We start from the raw sequence: 20,740 nt of genomic DNA, 5'->3' as shown, positions 1-20,740 counted from the left end.
AATTTTATAAACATTGAATACTTATAAAAAATATATTAACAATTATCACATGAAAATGATATTAATAGATTCATCATAAAAAGTAGAACCACGTCATGTCAGAGAGAAGGCGCCGAGAGTAGCTGAACGAAATGTTCCTGGTTCTCACGTCGTTGGTTCCGTCCATTCACAAGGTAATGCACATATTCTTCGGTGTTGATTTGCATGTAATCCCTCTAGGACTTACATTCTGAACTGTTTTTGCAGGTGGACAAAGCATCCATCCTTGCAGAAACAATAGCCTACCTCAAAGAGCTTGAGCGAAGGGTACAAGAGCTGGAATCCAGAAGGAGACTCATCTCACACCCAACCGAAACAAGAGGGCAAAGGTGCCATGACAATGAGATCACCGGGAAGAGAGCCTCTGGAGCAAGGAGGAAGAAGGCCTCGGATCTCAGCGGTCACCTGGAGAAGGAGCAGCACTGGGTCGCCTCCACGGACTGCCCGAGCAACATCAACATCACCGTCATGGACAAGGAGGTGCTCCTCAAGGTGCAGTGCCGGTGGAAGGAGCTGCTGATGGCGCGAGTGTTTGACGCCGTCAAGAGCCTTCATTTGGAAGTTCTATCGGTTCAGGCGTCCACCCTGAATGGTCTTATGGGACTGAAGATACAAGCCCAGGTCTTGTATCTAGCTATACAAGACTAGTTAATTTTCATGCTTTTTAGTATGAGCTAGTTTGATCAGTAATCGATGTTCTTGGAATTATTGCAGTTTGCCAGTTATGCCACCTTTGCACCTGGGATCGATCATCAGTGAAGCTCTTCAGAAAGCTATAAGCAAGCGGTGAAGGGATGTCTGAAAGTGTTGCGTTCGCTTAATGTACTTGAGATTCATCAGATACCACGACAGCTGAACTGTAGATGTAAGTTTCATGAATGCATCTGCAATATATATATATATATATATATATATATATATATATATATATATATATATATATATATATATATATATATATATATATATATATATATATAGGACACCTATTTTATACTCCTAGGAGTATGTACTCCCACATGCAATATACCACCTAAACAAACACTTTATACTCTTTTATCATTTTTAGTATACTCTAATACTAATTCTAAGATACTCCAATATGGGTTGTAAGAAAAAAATTCAATGTTAGCCTTTCATTTTTGCTATATACTCTTTTTTATACATAAAAGAAGTATATACGCAAATTATGATAAAAATCATGGAATTTCATAAAAAATTTCGTGGGATTTGTATTGTAGTATCTTATAATTACTAATGAAGTATATTTAAAGTGATAAAGAAGTATAACACACGTGTAAAAGTGGTATATGAGAGGTGGGAGTACATACACCCAGGAGTACATACTAGTTTTCCTATATATATATATATATATATATATATATATATATATATATATATATATATATATATATATATATAGGACACCTATTCTATACTCCTAGGAGTATGTACTCCCACATGTAATATACCACCTAAACAAACATTTTATACTCTTTTATCATTTTTAGTATACTCTAATACTAATTCTAAGATACTCCAATATGAGTTGTATGAAAAAAAATTCAATGTTAGCCTTTCATTTTTGCTATATACTCTTTTTTATACATAAAAGAAGTATATACGCAAATTATGATAAAAATCATGGAATTTCATAAAAAAAATCCGTGGGATTTGTATTGTAGTATCTTATAATTACTAATGAGGTATATTTAAAGTGATAAAGAAGTATAACACACGTGTAAAAGTGGTATATGAGAGGTGGGAGTACATACACCCAGGAGTACATACTAGTTTTCCTATATAAACTAGTATGTACTCCTGGGTGTATGTACTCCCACCTCTCATATACCACTTTTACACGTGTGTTATACTTCTTTATCACTTTAAATATACTTCATTAGTAATTATAAGATACTACAATACAAATCCCACGAAAATTTTTATGAAATTCCATGATTTTTATCTTAATTTGTGTATATACTTCTTTTATGTATAAAAAAGAGTATATAGCAAAAATGAAAGGCTAACATTGAATTTTTTTTCATACAACTCATATTGGAGTATCTTAGAATTAGTATTAGAGTATACTAAAAATGATAAAAGAGTATAAAGTGTTTGTTTAGGTGGTATATTGCATGTGGGAGTACATACTCCTAGGAGTATAGAATAGGTAAACTAGTATGTACTCCTGGGTGTATGTACTCCCACCTCTCATATACCACTTTTACACATGAGTTATACTTCTTTATCACTTTAAATATACTTCATTAGTAATTATAAGATACTACAATACAAATCCCACGAAATTTTTTATGAAATTCCATGATTTTTATCTTAATTTGCGTATATACTTCTTTTATGTATAAAAAAGAGTATATAGCAAAAATGAAAGGCTAACATTGAATTTTTTTTCATACAACTCATATTGGAGTATCTTAGAATTAGTATTAGAGTATACTAAAAATGATAAAAGAGTATAAAGTGTTTGTTTAGGTGGTATATTGCATGTGGGAGTACATACTCCTAGGAGTATAGAATAGGTGTCCTATATATATATAAACACCCACCGTTGGATGAACTCTTCAAATCCCAAATGCTTAGGGCCTCAGGCCCATTAAAATGTCTCGGGTTGCGTTTGCGAGCCTACCGGTCTATTCGAGATGTGGGCTGTTTTTCACTCCATCAGTGGGTTGTTTAATTTTTCATTTTTGGCCCATGAGTGTTCATTTCCTGCCCCGGCCTGAGTTCTCCCGCCTCCGGCCCAAGTTAAGTTCAGCCCAGGTTGATGGTGTTTTGTCGTTTGGTTTAGGCCTACTGTTTGTTCTGTTGTTTTATGTTTTTCTTCTTCCCCTCCGAAGTGCGGTTATTTCAATATTTTTTAGGACTCACCGGTTCAACATTTTTACATTCCATATTGATTCAATATTTCGTACAAGACATTTTGATACGAGATCGGGTTGATTCAACATTTGATCCAACATATTTTTGTCACCTAAAAATGTGGATATAACATATTTTTCACGTCACAAAAATGTGGATCCAATAATTTTTCACGTCACCTGAAAAATGTGAATCTGGCATTTTACCCCCCAAAAAATACAGTTAGATGCTTCGACGAACGAACTGTAATGCACGTGAATTATACTCCTACTTGGAATAAAGCTTGACCTTTTTTAGGAGGGCATATTCGGTAAATGTTTGCCAAGTTATTATCCAGTAAACAACTCTATCCAACTCCTCTGCCTCACGCCTCCACTTTCTTCCTTGCCCCGTTCCCAGCAACTCTTTCACCAGCGACTCAAAACGAACTGGTGAGATCCGTGCGCATTAGCACGCCGGGGGCTGTGGCGGAGCTCTTCGTCCGGCAAGATTTACGGCTAACAATTAAACGTCTAAACCATTCAAATCAGATCGTATACTAATATATAACAAAAATAAAGTAAAAAGTATAGAATTTAGATAGTACTTTAACTTCATACTTATACGGTACAACGAACTATATAAAAATATGTAATGATACAAAAGTAATTACCTAATAAATAAGTACTTTGTCCATCTGAGTCTCTCATGTTTTCATCAATAATAGCATGTGAAACTGAACCTAGTAAAAAACCAGGATGTAAAATTATAATTAATTAATAAACAAAAATTGGTAATCAAGAATGCAACATGAATATAATTAGATGATAAAGTCTTGGTCCTCTTCATTGTGTAATTATAGTACTAATTAACTAGAAGATGCAATATAAATATAATCAAATTTTAATGTGTGCAAATGATACAAAATTTAATCAAGCTGAAAAAAGGAATGGAGAATTAGGGAACAATTACCTGCCAGCTACTGGCTGTCGTCGGCCGTCCTGCCCCCAGGCCATTCCGCTACTGGCAGAGGAGCTCGGTGGGTCAGCATCTAGCTAGAACGGCACGACACAACTCCCAGGTGGCTGGATCTTGACCAAGCACGGGTGATGGGGGCCCGGCGCAGCATGGCTCCGTCCGTCCTCCCTCTGCCTCCCTCCACAAGTAGATCGAACCCGTGATATATATAGGCTGCGGTTTAAGCTTCGAATCCGAGATAAAGCTTCGATTCCGTTGAGATTTTAAGGGGGAATCAGATAGAGATAGAATGGGGATCTGATTTCAAGTGGATTCGGTGCAATTTGTTGGAGATAGAGGCGGGATTTGAGGGTGCTCGGCTGGAGATTGGCGTGTGTGGCTCGGTCTTTGGCAGCTTATGCCTGAGCTCGTGCGTGCTGGAGAAGAAGAGGGCGGTGGGCGAGTGGGCTAGCCCGACTCAAGCTTATGCAGCATGGTGGAGAGGGGAGCCTAGGCACACGGGCTAGCCGAGGAGGCACATGGGCCAGCACTCGGTCATAGGTTGGCTTGGCACAGAGGAGGACTAGGGCTTTTTAGGCTTCCTGGTGATGACTAGTGTCGGCTTATGGTGGTGTATATTAAGCCAAGAAAACTAAAGGGATACTCGGGAAATTTTGACCACGATTGGGACCACAACCCTAGTTGCCTCGGCTAGAAATCCGCCCTGTGGGGGGTATTAGTTGATGTATGATACGTATCACATGTCAAGGAGATGCTCCCTTTGTTTTAACCTTGTTTTAACAAAGACTGCCTTGTTTTCAGTATTATGATATAATAGATATCATTTAGTACCTTGGGGTAAAGTTCGTGCGTAAATTGAAGGAGTTATTAGTAAAACATTGTGCTTGACTGCTTGAGTTGTCGTAGCTACCAAGAACACCAAAAAGTACGTAGATACATCTACAAGACAGGAGTACAGTAGGACACGACATATGAGAAATGAATGAATATATTTTTGTTAGGATAAGTGAACCATTATGTTGAAGACAAAGGCCTGTTAGCCTATAGCAATGCCGTGCGATCGCATGCAATTAGCCGGTGCGCGTAACTACTACGTACTGTGATCCAAGCCATGAAACGACGTGTGCTTTTGTTGACGGCCCAATTAGATGGAGCTGAAAAAAGGCTTTGCTTTCATGTCACTCTCTTAAATCTTGTGGTGGAGACAGGCAGTATTTTCTGAAGGGACGTACGCGGTGACATATCATTTTTGTCGCCTTCTGAGCTTGAGGAGGGTGTAAATTAAGGTTAGGGGGGGCGATGGCGTGTGGCTGTCCGTCAGTTGTCGTAGAGTTATTGGTTCATTTCATCATCAAGATTTCTAATAAGGATGGTTTAGTCAAACATGAAAAGCTTGTAAGCCGTGTGTATCCATCTTGCATTCATTGGAGAGCTTCTCGAGTTAACAGTTGAAGTGCACCTACTGCACAAAGCGACACATCTGTTATCTTTTTTGGAGCCAGTGAGAGAACCTGTCAGCTAACCCACTCAGGTAAACCAAACGACGCATCTGTTATCTGTACTGTTCTCAGCCGGGACGTCAATCCTAGGCACCAATAGACACGCTGAGAGCGGATCGGCATCCTCTGCGTTGAAGAAGCAAATGCAGATGTGCTACAGTAAATATATTACTAAGAGGGGCTGTGAACCGTCGGATTTGATTTTGACCGCTTGGATCAACTGCCACAGAACCCACGCACAGTTTAAATATTTTTTTTAGGTAATTAGTTGATCTCTTTCCCTAGTGGCAGCCACGCCTTTTAGTTCTCTTCTTCATTTCATGCACAGTCAAAGATCAGAACTTCGTGGGAACCAGCTTACCTAGCTTAACGGAGCAAGTATAGTACAAACTAGCGAGGAGGCCCGCGCAAATTACGCGGCTAGATAAGATTTTTCTCTTAGAATATATCAATCTGACTGGGAGTATTATGGAGACATTTAAAGGAAGCAAGAACCTCACAGAGCTGAACTTGCTATGTAATTCCTCTTCAACCGCTAATTCCTCATGTGGATGCTGCGTATCATTGTTTTGCAGATTCGCTTGCAAATACATGTAATTATGTTATTGTTTTTGAAGTGACCATTGTTGTGGTGCAAGCACTACATATAGTACTGGTACAAACTTCATGTAACACTTAACAACAGTATGAACCAACGTTGATAAAGATTTTTGTTGGCCGTTACGATGTTGTTATGACTGTAAGTATGTTGAAATATTTTGTTTTCAAGTTCATTGCTAAAAGATATTAATTCATGAATATTTGAAATTGTTACCTTTTTTTTGTTTGAGATTGATGATTCCTTTTGGTTTTCCCCGATGAAAATTAATCAGAAGATCTCTTTGTACACAATGTTTTTTGCCGTATCTTCAGCTGGACATTGTATGTCGTTGATTAGCACCTTTAGTCCTTTTTTGTTCGTGACTCTAGATAACGCCACATATAGTTGTCCATGGCAGAATACCTGTTTAGGTAAATATAGCCCGACTTTGTTTAGTGACTGGCCTTGGCTCTTATTGATTGTCATTGCGAAGCAGACTGATAAAGGATATTGTCTTTTTTTCAGCATGAAAGGCCACTTAGAATCGTTTGGTGACATGATGATTCAAGGTATGTATACTTTATCGCCCACATGTGTTCCTGTAATTAGTTTTGCCTCGATGTATTTATTTCCAAGTTGAGTGATTGTCATTCTTGTTCCATTGCATAAACCTGCTGACTGGTTGATGTTTCGAAGGAGCATCACCGGCAAGCCAACTTTCAGCTTCAGCTCATGGTTTGGTATTCCAGGGAACTTCAAGCTGTTGAGAAATTCCGTAGGGTACATATGCTCAATTTCGTTACTGTTTGATGTTGCTTTGCAAACGGTGTCGGAGCTATGGTATGTTACTTCTTCACCTTCTATTTGGCTCATAATGTACTCATTTATCTCCTCGACTGTTTCATTTCTTGGGCATAGTATGGCTCTTTCTTCTAGGAATTTTGGGTCTCGGTAGTTCGCCAGTAAGTTTTGGTACGTGCTTTTGACGATTGCGTCTTTGGGGTTGCCTCCTTTTTGTAGAAGTAGGTCGCTTGGTATTTTGATCCATTCTTCTCCTTCATCTGATGTCGTTTTTCCATCACCTATATTTAGTATCCATTCACCGAATTGTTGCACATCCTGTTGTTCAGTTATGTTGTGAGACGTGCAGGTGAGCCTCATGTTTTTTGTTAAAATGTAAATTTCAAAGTGTTGCCACAAATATGAACGCTTGATGGATGCATTCACTATGTGTTCTCTCCTTCCCTTTGTCACCACTGGAAGAATTTGTCGAAAGTCTCCCCCCAGCACTACAGTCATGCCACCGAATGGTTTTTTGTCGCTGTTATTGTTGGTAAACCTGAGTATATCTCTGAGGCTTTTGTCGAGTGCTTCGAAACAATTTCTGTTCGCCATTGGAGCCTCATCCCATAATATCAGTGATGTCTTCTTTAGGAGCTCAGCTAGATGGGAACCTTGCTTGATTTCACATGTGGATTCATCTGTTATGTTAATGGGAATGTGAAATTTGGAGTGTGATGTTCTCCCATTGTGGAGCAAAAGAGCAGCTATGGCGCATGATGCTACTGCAAGTACTATCTTCCCTTCAGATCGTAGTTTCGTCGTGATTGCTTTCCATAGATATGTCTTTCCCGTACCGCCGTAGCCTTCGACAAATATTTGCTTTCCCAGATTATTGTCGATTGATTCCATTATTGCGTCGTATGCTTTTTTCTGTTCAGGATTTAGATTGTTGAGTATGTTGAGATGCTCATTCTTCAAGAGGTCCCTGTCGTAGTTAAGCTCTTCGTTTATCAATCGATTCCCAAGTTGTTCTAGCTCATCTGCGTTTGGCAGTTCTATTCCTGAGTAGTCCTTTAGTGACTTTCCTGCTTGTCGCATTATTTTCTCTATTTCGATCAAAGTATATGATTTCTTCTGGGATTCTGTCAGTTGCAGTGTTGGAAAATTTAGGATTAGTCTTCTCTTGTGTTGGATGTCTTCGGACAAAGCTTCCCAAGTAGATTCCCATAGTCTTTTGGGTTCAGTAACTTCACAGTGGGATAATATGGTGGTGAATAGCTGGCGTAGCTGTGTTCCTGTTGCCCAGTTAGCTGCCTCATTGATGCATTCTATCCATTCTTTGTCGTCATCAAGGAATCCCATCGCCTGGCATGCTGATTTAAATGTTGGATGAACAACTCCATTTATTGTTCTTATGTCCGCATATGTTTGCATCCTTTGACAGTGTTTAGTAGCATCATGAGATAGTATCTTTCTCCACTTGCAGGATGTGCATAGTATATCCTTCCGATTGCATATCCTTTTTTCCTCTTTTTCCATTTGTTATCTTTAGCGATCCAGACCCATTTAGTAGGGAAATCTGCATATGTTAATCTTCTTGCTTCTTCGTACTCCTTGTTCGCTTCCATCCATTCAGTAAATTTAGTTTTCTTCACTGCCTCCCTTCTTAGTATCTTATCAATATCAATTGAATCTGGAAAAATAACATGTTGCTCATTCTCTAGATGAAAATTTAGCCTCTCAACAGGTGGATCTCGATAACTTAGTTCAAACTGGAATAGCCGCCAACATGCTTCAGTTGTTGATATGTATCTCATTTGTAGGTATTTCTTAATCTCGTCAATTTCATTGTTCGATTTGTCCTTATCCTTTATTAGTCCTACTACATAGTCATCGCCTTTGTGAATGTACTTGAATAAGTATTTGATCGACCTAGACCTGTTGCACCACTCGACATTTATGTGAGCTTGAAACTTGACCAACAGATTCCTGTTGTAGGGCACAACAAATCTGTTGTCTAGTGTTGTATTTCCTTTTTTGATTTCTCTCCCATTGTCTTGCCTCTTGTATTTTGGAAAACCATCTTCATCGATTGTAGTATCTGAGTTGTATCTTTTTGGAAAGTGCTTGTTGCATCTATTATCTATCATACATGAAGAATTTGGGTTTGCTTCTCCACATGGGCCATGCATCATGAAATTCTCAACAGCTGCATAGGCTTTTGGGTCTTCATTCTTGTCTGGGATTTCAGCACATATTATATCATCGATGTGTGTTGGATCATAGAACTTACTCTTGTCTTTAAGAAATACCAATATGTGGGCGTGCGGGAGTCCTCTTTTCTGGAACTCTATTGTGTAGAGAACTGCATTGGAATTTCAATTTCAAAGTAGTTAGTTTTGTTTGTTTGTTTTTTTTAAATTTTAATAAAATGAACATGTCATTTTATTTTTTATGGCACATACCTGATGTAGTTTCTCCGAAGTGTTTTCCTTCCACTATGTCTCTTAGTAGCTCTCTTAGTTTTATCATGAAGACTCGGTCTATAATTTCTGGTCGATCTGCTGGTTTTTGTTTGCTTCCTGTTTCATCTAGCATATACTGGATTTCTGGCCACTTTGCGTTGCATGTGAATGTTATAAAAAGGTTTGGGTATCCTGCCCAACGGCATATCACCATTGCATCTTGGAAGTTTTGGAGCTTGTTTCTTATGCATCCTGTGAAAGTTGAGGGTAATACTATCCTTTTTCCAACCTGCTCTGTCTGATTGTCCCCACGTTCAATTGCATCTTGCAAGCCGCTGTACAGTTCTGTCCTTAACTTTCCTTGATTTTGTCTTATCCAATTAAGCCTTTTTTGTTCGATACATGTGAAAACATCAACCCAGAATTGTAGAGATAAATGTCCTGACATTAGCAACGCAATCGATTGTTGATGACGATGGTGAAGATAATATGCGTAGTATTCATGCATAGTTACATAGTTCCTTTTGTAGGTAACTCCTTCCTTTTGTTTGTATGGTATTTCAAGTTTGAATCCATCTTCTCCATATGGGTATAGCAGTGGGTATTGCAGTGACATGAGCTTTGGATGAGTTTCTGATATCCTCTGAGGCCTCATATCTTTGAACTCAATAATTATATCACGTCCCTCAATCTCGTTTGTTGGATCTTTGACGACCAGTGTGGCAACCTCAGATGCTGATGGCAAGCCGTGCGTACCATTTCTATTTGGTTGTGCTATTAGCTTCAGAGTGTAATCATGATAGTCTAGGTTTTTGAACCTGTCTCTTGCCATTCGAAATGATTGAGCTAGAATATTGTTCTCATCAAGCATGTTTTGAAGGCTGGCAACGATGTTTGGATCAATCGGTGTTTTCCCCTCGCCACTTCTCGATGCGCTTATTCTGTTTTCCACCTCATTGTCTGTGTCATATATGTATAGCTGCGCCCAGCGTGGCTTGGTGCCTTCTTCAGGTAGAAGAGTTCCAATGTGATGATAGTTCTGGCCATGCATGCGGAAAACGTATGGTCCATATCCTTTGTTTATTTCTTTATCCACAACTCCTCCTGTGGATGTGAATGAGAACATTGAGTTGTAATTCCTGATGTTTTCTCTGAAGTTTTTTGAAACTGTTCCTTCACCTGTTAACAGGTTTTCAAGGTAAGGTGGAGGCTTCTTGTGTGGAGGCAAATTGATTTTTCCTTGTTTGCAACATATTCCAAAAGCTGGCTTTGTAGTTGATCTTTTGGGTTTTAGTCGTTCCTCGTACCATAGCAAAGCATTGCAATAGTTGCATCTGTATGTTGGTTTTCCAAAGTTCCATATCTCACTATCAACTTCTGATGAATTCGCGCTAGTAGATTGGCTGTTGGTCTCTTCATCTATCTCCCTATTGTCTATTCTTGCACGCTTTGCTTCCCTCTTTTGTTGAAGTATTTCTTTTCTCTTCTTTCTCGCCAATCTTGCCTTTGTTTTCTTTGTTTCATCTGTAGTCATAGCTCTTTTTTTCATCTTTTTTAGTTCCATTTGTTCTTTCCTCCTCTTTCTAGAAATTGATGCCTTTTCTTTTTGCTGGTTTTCCATTGGGCAGCTTGATTGAGCCTGATTGAGATATGGATATTTGTTAATATGGAAGGTAGCTTGTCAAATGAAAGTTGTTTGAGACCTGTAAAAGTTTAGGTGAAAGATAGAATTAAATAATTACAAAATTGTATAAAAATTTTGGGAACCTTGTGAATGAAACTTAAACTTAGTATCTGACGGATTGTTGTACATTCGTTGGAAGAAGAATTCGTATAATAAATCATTAAACACAGATTTATCACAGTATTCCAATAAGAGTGAACACGTTTGCCTACGTTTTTTTAATAATATTTCATTTCCAAAAATAGTATTTTTTTTGAAACTGAATAGGAACAACAATAATTCTTTTTTAGTGATCGATAAAAAATGTAATTAAAATAAACATTGAAGTTGTCAAGTTACTACAATGATTAACATATGTTTCAGAGTCAGAATGCTAAAGGCAATATACATATATGAGTAAGTAATTCTGCGTTTAATTTTTGGTCAAAACTAATTTTAGAGAATTCATCTTTTACTTATTGAAATAAACTTACCAGTCAACAGGCAGAAGCTGAAAGACCACCAAACAAATAAAAAGTCAGCTGATCAGGATGTTATACCATAGTAGCAAGATGATGGTGCGGTCAGGTTGATTCCGACGAAAAACTTGGACGGAGGTGAGATTAAAAAAACCGGCACAAAAACCAATCTGACAAAAATAATCTGAACGATTCTTCTGCAACACAGAACCAATACAGGTCAATAAAAACCCACCAAGAAAGCAAAAGATACTTACGTAATACATAACTGATGAGAGCCGACGAAGATTAAAAATACCTAGCAAGAAACCTGCAGCACCAATACAGGTTGACGGAGAAATAAATGCAATGCAAAGTTTCATCATATATTTTTTAATATATAGGCCTCTCAACCAAACATCCTGTGATCTGAAACCGATTCGAAAACATGTCTACCGTCAAACAAAATTATCACTATCAAACTTGGAGTCTTAAACCAATTCAATTACATGTGCTTAATGTCAAAAAAAAAATCAACATCTAACTTAACTCATTACAACACCGATTCTGTTACGTGAGGTTACCGACCAAAAATAAAAAAATCCCGTGGCTCCGACCTTACTTTCCCCACCTCTTATCACATTCTGTCCCGCATCGCACCCCATGTCGCAGCTCCCAACTCCCAAGCCGAATTCCCCTCCACCGCAATCGGCATGGGCAGCTCCCACAGCCGCGAGGACCTCGACCTCACCTCCTCCGACGAAGAGGAGGACTACAACACCCGATCCCCCATCTCCGAGCCCGCTGCGAGCGCGGGCCAGCGCGACGGCGACCTCCTCCGCGGCGCCACCCTTTCTTCGCTCGAGGCCCTCGACACCAAGCTGAGGTCGCTCGATCTCAAGTACCAGCGTCCGACCGCCGCCAAGCTCTACCTCCACGTCGGCGGCGCATCGCCCTCCGCGTGCTGGGTGCCGCCAAGCGCCGCGCGACTTACGCCTTCGTCGACAACGGGCGTGCTAGCGACGACGCCTCCTCCCCGAGGTGGGTCCTGGAGGTTGGCCCGGGGCAGCGGGTCTCCGCCCCCGTGAGGCCGGCGCTCTAGCTAAAGACGAACCCCTCGCAGCGCCGGGCGAGGCAGTGCCTCTTCGAGAACACGTACGGGGTCGAGCCCACTGACGAGGGCGGGAAGGAGGTGTTCGGCACCGACTTCGCCGCGTGGGCGCGCCCCAGTGAGGCCGATGACACCGTCTGGACCGACGCCGAGGACAGCCTCACCCCTCCCGCCACCGCTCCGGCGAGGGACCTGCTTGAGGAGTTTGAGGAGGAGACTTTAGTACAGGTAAAACAAAGTCCATTTTCAATTCCAAAGAATTAATTCGTTGAGTTCATTTCCAGGTTTGAGTTTTGGAAGCGATGCATACAAGTTAGTCATGTATCACCATTGTGATATACTATCCAACTGAAACAAAGGAATAATAGGTTCTTTATCTCAGCACTCACATTAGCAGTATGATGAGTTGGCGATGCAAGAAAAACGGTTGATAGGTGCAATATCATAGAAGCTGTTATGCGTTTACTGATGCCAATTTTGGTTTAATCGGCCATACTAAGTGATTGGGCACAAAGAAGCTTAGGTTGTTGTTATATGCAGCCATGCTTCTTTAGTTTATTTATCCCCTTCTAATCATATTCAGATAATGCCATAATGGTACGTATGTGTAGCTTCTTACTGACAATCACTTTTGCCATTTGGGATGCAGGAAACCTTCTAATTATTTCCTACAATGGTACTGTTGTTTTTTAATTGTTAGTTATAGTTGCTTCATTATAACTATCATTGAGAGTATTGTCTTCAAAAGATTGGGCAAACAACTTCAGTTACAGAGAGAGATTGCCAAGTCAGAATTGCATGACAATTGAAGCAAGAAAAGTAGAATATCGGTTAATTAGGAAAGTAGAGTCTGATAATTATCACCTCTTTTTTTTATGAAGAGTATATGTTCAATACTGATTGAGCAATATCTATATGGAAATTTGAATTCTTGATTGTTCTCGTAAATTCTTGATCTGTAAAAAAGTATATTCAATACACTTTGGTAATTAGAAAAGCATATAAGGATTAGTTCAAAATATATGGAATAATTGAAGATAAAAATACCGTTACAATTTCTTTTTGTTTGCCAGGCGTTGGTGCTGACCCTTGAATAAAAGCACAATATGAGTTGTGGCTGGATTGCAGGACTGCAAAAAGAAAATAAAAATAGTATGCGCAATTTGTGTAGGACCTGGGACTTGGCAGCTTGAGCGGTTGAGCCTAAAGACACCACACCAAGGAGTGCATGAAGCAGTAAGGGCGCAAAAAAAAAATGCACCTGCCTCCCAATGTCGAGTACATGTATAAGTATATGTATAGCTGTTTTCCTGATCCAGTATTGGCTTAACTTCGATTCGGAGTACTGGCTTAACTTCGATTCGGAGACGTATCCTACCCTCACGCCCTTATCCACCCACTACCGCCCCTCACCCCTAATATTTAATTCCTTGCTTCAATGGAAGTAGTGGTGCTCAAAATGATGGTTTTATCTCCTTGAAGAGAAAAATTTTCATTTCCAAAAAGAGTAGATTTTTTTTGAAACTGAATAGGAACAGCAATAATTCTTTTTTGGTGACGGATAGAAAATGTAATTAAAATATTTATTTCCTTGCTTCAATGGAAATAGTGGTGCTCAAAATGACAGTTTTAGTTCTTTGAAGAAAAAATTCGATCAATGCGTTGCAGTTTCTTGGATTAAAAGATTTTAATAGTGTCATCTATGAGAGACTGCTATTATTGTGGAGCTTGAGAGAGTGTTATAATCTATCTTTTAAGTTCAAGACCTACTTTCAAGCACTCCTAGAAAGCTTTAGTACAGGTAAAACAAAGTCCATTTTCAATTCCAAAGAATTAATTCGTTGAGTTCATTTCCAGGTTTGAGTTTTGGAAGCGATGCATAGAAGTTAGTCATGTATCACCATTGTGATATACTATCCAACAGAAACAAAGGAATAATAGGTTCTTTATCTCAGCACTCACATTAGCAGTATGATGAGTTATTTCCCTTCTATGCACATGGGATATTTTTCTGTGGAATGGGAACTATGGTGCTCTAATAGTACAATTGTTGTTCTAACTTCAAAGTTGTGGGAAATTAGTAGCTTGATTGATTCTTATTGCTGGACTGCTCTTAATAACTCAATTTTTAATTTTGTTCCTGAATAAGTTCTGAAGAAGAAGAAGAAGAGGATGCTGAAGAGGGGGAGGGTGCTTGCCGCGAGCTCAGTTCCGCTCCGGTGGAGCAGAGCGGCAAGGTGCTCAAGAGAGGTCAGGTAGGGGTCCGGGAGTAGCAAGGGGAGGTTGGCCGAGGTGAGGTGTGATGCGGCTGTCGCGGAGAAGCCTGCTAGGGAGGAGCCGAGGAGGTGACCGAGGAGAAGTTCGAGTAGCACGTGAAGATGAGACATGGACACCATTCATATATGTAATTCAAGTTGTTTCAGATGGGATTTGTCAATCAGTGTTGTTAGGATTTTCAGGTGCAGAGTCGTACCTTCCTTTTCAATTATGTAAACATCGAAGTGTATAAGTATGGTTTAGGCAAAAATGCGATGTTCTGTGTAATTGTTTTATTGTTTTTCTCTAATGTGAAATGGATTACTCTTCAGGAGAACAAAGACCTTGGGGCTGACAACACTCTAATTGGTCAGTTTGGTGTTGGATTTTACTCAGCTTTTCTTGTAGCAGAGAAGGTATGCAGTATTTCTTGGATGTTATCTTTGTAAAATATTCTGCATGCAACACATTTTATTCTTTTTGCACACAAGCTCAGATTGTTAACATTTTCTTAAACACATCGCAGGTTGTGGTGTCCACTAAGATCTCAAAATCAGATAAAAATATGTGTGGGAAGCCGTGGCTGACAGTAGCTCTTATGTCATTAAGGAATAGACTGACTCTGAGACTTCTATAGCCTGATGATTAGTATGAGTTTGCAGACCCTTCAAGGATTCAAGGCTTAGTTAAGAACTACTCTCAGTTTGTATCTTCCCCCATATACATGTGGCAGGAGAAATCAAGAACTGTTGAGGTAAGATTTTGATGTTCTGCTTGCTTATTCTTTTGAGTACTAAGAAATTAGAGGTGGTGGGTTTACCTGATTGTTTGGATGATTTGGTCAAATATGTATGTTCTATTTGCTTCAAATGAATACCAGTGTACGTGTGATTTGTAAACAATTCATGCTACAGCTGATTTTTTACATATCATAAGTACTTAACATTAATAAGATGTCTGACTCAGGTTTCCCATTATCTTATAATATGTTTGTCGAGTAAAATTTATAGTACATGCATCGACTATTTTAGCTTCTTCAAGATGAAGTGACATGAAAAATTATTCAAATAATGTATTAATATAAACTAAAAATATTTCTACTTCTTTTAGGCTACTTTCCCAAAGTGCTTCCTGACATCTCCTAATCCTAAGATGTGTATCTCGCAGGTTTTTTCCTTGCTCTTGTTGATTTGTATTGAATTGGCTGCTCCACTTGATTTGTTGATTTGTATTCTTTCTGCATTGGTATGTGGCTCCCCTCATTGCATTCTTTGTCAAAGTCACTTACATTGATAATATCTTCATTCTCTTCATAACTTGTCTGCAAAATATTGTTAAAGTAAAAATATTGCCATCAACGATAAGATAAACTGCAAATTATATGTCCCTTGGAGTACCTGATTATTTGAAATTTTTGGATTGCTGATATTATCTGATGTTGTTTCACAGTTCAACTTTCTCTTTTTTAATTTTCGAGCAGTTTGATGATTTCTATTTTCACCAATTTCCCTTTGTTGTTCCTACAAAAACATATCAAAAATATTATACAATTACATATTGACTAATAAATATGAAATATGATGTTATGTTTCTTTGGCGTACTTCATTGTTATAACAATCTGATTCCCTCTGCATGTAAATGTCATCCTGTAATCAATAGTAAAGAAGCATTGTTATTGTTATTTGTAATTATGAAAAAAATAAACTAATATGTAAAATGGCTGAATATTTGAAATTATTGTCTACAATGCAACCTTTATTTCTTTATGTTTTCCGTGGAAAATATTTTTCTTTGACCTTTTGGCTGACTTCAAGATAACTTGATTATCATCCCTTAGAAATTCAGAATCATCGATGCCTTCTTCCTACAAATAAAACACACGCACACATAGACAAAAATACTTGTTAAATTCTAAATACCTATTAAAGCAACATGTAAAATGAAAATGTTATTTATTCTGGTACCTCATTAGTTGAAGATTTTGCTTCCATCACAACTACTGAACCTGTTCTTTTTCCATGCACAACTTTCCTTAAATTTTTTTTTCTGCCTTTTTGAATCTTTGTCATCCTTTACCATTTCACCAACATTTTGTTCTGCAACAACACGTTTCTTTTTTTCCCTGTTCATCTTTTTGGCCAATCTTATTTCCTCAACTTGATTATTCGAAAATTTCAATTCAAGCTCATCAATCTTTTTGGCCACTCTTGTGCCGATCTTAATGGATTTTTCTAATTCAGCTTTCTTTTTGGAATGATTGTATTCAACGTCTAAAGCTTCATCAACTTGAGGTCTTCTCTTTAACAATTTTCCATCATCAATCTTACTTTTTTTGCTACAAACTGTAATATTATTTTCTTCTTCATCTGAGTCATCTTCGACAATCATTACTTTCTCTCTTCTTTGATTGACATCCTTGAGTTTCTTCGATGATGAAAATTTTCCTTTACATTTATTGTAATCCATGTTGCTTATATCGCTATCTTCCAATAATTCAACATGTGTCACTATGTGTGAAGTCTTTATGGTTGGTGAATTCTTGATGTTTAGTTCCTGCTAAGCAAAACAATCAGAAAAGACATAAGGAAAATGAATTAAAAATAGAAGAAAAAAATCGCCCATTACCTCTTCATTTTTCTTTGTTGAATATTCCAATTCAAGCTTTTTGTTGGGTACAAATGTTCTTTTAACTAAATAGTATGCTTTTCCTTCAGTCAAATTCTGGCTGCTGAGTTTGAATCGAAAAATAAATGATTTTCCACATAACTCATGTATAATCTGTGGAACTTCTTCAGATTTTCCATTATGTAAATCTAGCAAATCCGTGATGGTTGTGTTGAGCATTCTTCGTGCTTCATCGTCAAATATACTACAAGTGGTAGTTGCAGTGTGATCACTAATTTGGAGTCGGATCCAATATCTAACATAACATGAATGTTAGGGCTATGAAATAAAAATATTTAAAAAATTTAGTACAGTATCAATACCTAGGAGTTGTTGTTTCTGGTTCTGAATTGCATTTATTGCAATAATACTGGTTCTCTATCTTAATACACATTTTGTTGCAAACTTTGCATGACATGTACCACCAAGAATAATTATCTAATTTATCAATCGTAGCTCTTGACGTAAATACAAAATCCTACAATGTGAAAATCAGATGTTAGTCTTTTAAATATTTTAAAATATGATGCACATTAAATCAATATAAAAAACAGATATATGAACTCTATGTTGTACCTGATCTGTTGGGTTGTCATGTCTCATTTGTGTAATTTCCAATAAAGTTCGTCTGTTATAAAACATTTGCTCTTTTATTGTACCTTGTGTACTTTTATCTACCTCCATCAATTTTGCTACATTTTCTTCATTTTGGAGACTATAAAATATAAAGCATTAGGACAAAATAAAAAAAAAATTAGCTGTGCATTGAAACTTGGAAAAAAAGACATCATTTCACATACCTGTCAATAAGCTCTAAAGTTTCTGGTATATCTAAATTTGTATATAATCTTGTGCCATTGCCTGATTTTAGAAATAGCATGTCTATTTTTAAAAATATTAATATGTTAGTGTTTCTAAATTTGCAAATATAATGATACATAGTAAATAAATTGAAAATACCTTGAAGTCCATCCACCATTGTTGATGTAACTATTAAGACTGTTTGCTTCCCAATAAGATCTTCAGTCAAAGAATGAGCTAAGTTCCCCCATAATGTTATCCTGACTTTATGATCCCTGAAATTTTAGTGCAATATTATACAATTTTAATTTTAAATTGCAAACAATCAATCATATCATTTCCAATAAAATAAGAATGAAGACAAATTAACATGCTTACTTTGCTATCAAAAGTTCTATCTCGCGAATGTCCCTTTGTCGTGGATTGGCGGTGTTTTTCATTATCATTCTAGTTTCTACTTTCTTAATTTTTATGAGTAATCCAATAACATCTGCAAATTTAGAAAACAAAAATTTAAATTAAAAATAATATAAAATAGATAGATAGATTTTTATATTATAAAAAAACATAACGGTAAACTTACCGGAGCATTGCTTATCACTATTTCTCCGCTCTAGCAGTATATCTCTAGAGGCAAACTCAAAATAATAGTCCTGATACTCATTTGATTGTTCTTCCAATTTCGTGACATTTGTATTGTAAATGAATACTATTTTAAGTGTATTCTTAACTGGACGGTACCTAGTGTCTTCTTGGACTTTGAAATTGCTAAGTGCATAGATACAACCCTCGTTTAGCTTTGGTTTAAAACTGTTGATCAGGTTCTTCCATATAGTAGCGTGAATTGTTTCACCCTGTGAAACAAATATTAATTTCGCAATGATCAGTAAAATTAATAACTAAAAGGAAAATGACATACCAAGGTGTTTTAAATATTAAGTGTTACAGCAATACCTGATCATCTATAAGAATCATATCTAAGCTCATAAGTTCCTCAGTTGCAAAATTAATTGACTCCCACATTCTAATCACTTTCACTTTAATTTTCCATGCTTGTCCACATGTTGTCAACTGACTCAATTTTTTGTATGTCATAGTGCGAAATCCTGTGAAAAAAATGCAGATATGACATATAGGATATGATATGATACTGTCTATACTTACCAATATTTAGCTATACTGTTACAAAACTGAATTTCATAATGCATTCCCTCAGGAGTAAGAATGTTATCACTTGCACTTGTGTTCATCTGAAGGAACTGATATGTTGCAAAACTGAATTTCAATATGTTTGCGCTTAATAGTTAGAAGAATTCTAGGCATTTATAGGTGTATTAATTGTACAAACACACTTTTGCTTTATATGCTATTACATGACCTCAGAGTGAATGAATGGAGATCAATTACAAAGGAATGTTGATGTTCAAAAAACAATCAAAGGAACCTTATGAGCGGCAAAACTGAATTCCATAATGCATGCCCTTAGGAGTAAGAATAATTGTAGGTATCTATGTGTTCACTAATTGTAAAAGCAAATTTTAACTTTAAATGTTATCACTTGCACTTGTGTTCATCTGAAGGAACTGATCTGTTGCAAAACTGAATTTCAATATGTTTGCGCTTAATAGTTAGAAGAATTTTAGGCATTTATAGGTGTACTAATTGTACAAACACACTTTTATTTTATATGCTATTACATGACCTCTGAGTGAATGAATTGAGATCAACTACAATGGAATGCTGATGTTAAAAAAAAACAATCAGTGGTTACCGACAAAAAAATAATCATTCAGTTACACGTGGTTACTACAAAAAAGAAATCAACATGGAACCTGGACTCTTTGATTAAAAAATTTGTGGTGGACTCTTTGATTAAAAAATTTGTGGTTAAGGTCTTGATCTCTTTTTTTTTGAACTTTTTGGATAAATTTAAACCGTTAGATGTTCATAATAATGAGTGGTTAGATCTTTTTCTTTTTTTCCCGATTAATGTGGTAATTTTATGGTATTGAGAGCGAACGTGGGAGCTCCTTTTGCACCTCAAATATTAAGATAATAGATGACATCCAATTCTGTCTGCCCAAGAGCTTAGTTAGTAAGACATTAACAATGGCCAGCTAGAACGAAGCAAATCAAGTAATAAAACATCGTCTCATATGTTGATGTCTCACTACCAGAAATAGGAATATTCAGACGAAAACTGCCATGGAAGTAGCGAAAACCGTCAAGATAATTTCATTGACTGTATCTCAGGCGTATACACTCAAGCCTAGACCGACAATGAAACTCATATTTCCTGAGAGTTTTTACCAAAACCGTAAAACAAAAAAGTTCAGGGCCCTTAGAAACGCAGACACTCAGTTAATTTGAAGCCTTCATCTGTCGCTACAAGACCTGATTTTTCCCTGACACCTAGAATTTGTAAGGGAGGACCCAAAATCGTCAGAAATGTCCAGCCTCGATGGGTTTTCATCAAGCATTAGCTTCTGGGTTGCCCGTAGGGATAATTTCCCAACAATGTTCCTTAACGGAGTCTTCGTGGAATCGAGAAGGAAACATTAGATCTCTATTTGATGACAT

The 20,740-nt window shown here is 37.4% G+C and overlaps 2 protein-coding genes and 1 pseudogene across 6 annotated transcripts; 2 read left to right on the top strand and 1 right to left on the bottom strand.

Moving 5' to 3' along the window:
• Positions 1-95: 95 nt before the first annotated feature.
• Positions 96-798, top strand: LOC133887849 (anthocyanin regulatory Lc protein-like; annotated as a pseudogene).
• Positions 799-8,153: 7,355 nt separating this feature from the next.
• Positions 8,154-10,740, bottom strand: LOC133889557 (uncharacterized). The gene is made up of 2 exons (XM_062330034.1): positions 9,207-10,740; positions 8,154-9,106 (listed from the first exon to the last, which is right to left on the bottom strand). Exons 1-2 carry the CDS (start codon positions 10,738-10,740, stop codon positions 8,154-8,156), a joined length of 2,487 nt encoding a protein of 828 aa, XP_062186018.1.
• A 1,157-nt stretch (positions 10,741-11,897) lies between these two features.
• On the top strand, positions 11,898-19,787 carry LOC133888286 (heat shock protein 90-5, chloroplastic-like). 5 transcript variants are annotated; one of them, XR_009903776.1, is made up of 6 exons: positions 11,898-12,666; positions 13,610-14,239; positions 14,588-14,897; positions 15,027-15,110; positions 15,221-15,448; positions 15,862-19,787. XR_009903776.1 is itself a non-coding variant. In XM_062328471.1 (5 exons), the coding sequence occupies exons 2-5, from the start codon at positions 14,741-14,743 to the stop codon at positions 15,378-15,380; spliced, it is 285 nt and encodes a 94-aa protein (XP_062184455.1). In that variant the 5' UTR covers positions 11,907-12,666; positions 14,588-14,740; the 3' UTR covers positions 15,381-15,778. The 5 variants fall into 5 exon arrangements, 1 of the variants encoding a protein (XP_062184455.1); XR_009903774.1 differs by lacking the exon at positions 13,610-14,239 and having other exon boundaries at positions 11,907-12,666; XR_009903775.1 differs by lacking the exon at positions 13,610-14,239 and having other exon boundaries at positions 11,907-12,666; positions 15,805-19,787.
• The last annotated feature ends 953 nt before the right edge of the window (positions 19,788-20,740 follow it).

This window comes from Phragmites australis, chromosome 13, assembly GCF_958298935.1.
Source record: "Phragmites australis chromosome 13, lpPhrAust1.1, whole genome shotgun sequence".
NCBI classification, from domain to species: Eukaryota; Viridiplantae; Streptophyta; class Magnoliopsida; order Poales; family Poaceae; genus Phragmites; species Phragmites australis.
The sequence above is the reverse complement of the archived record's forward strand: the minus strand, read 5'-3'. Positions and strand labels throughout refer to the sequence as shown.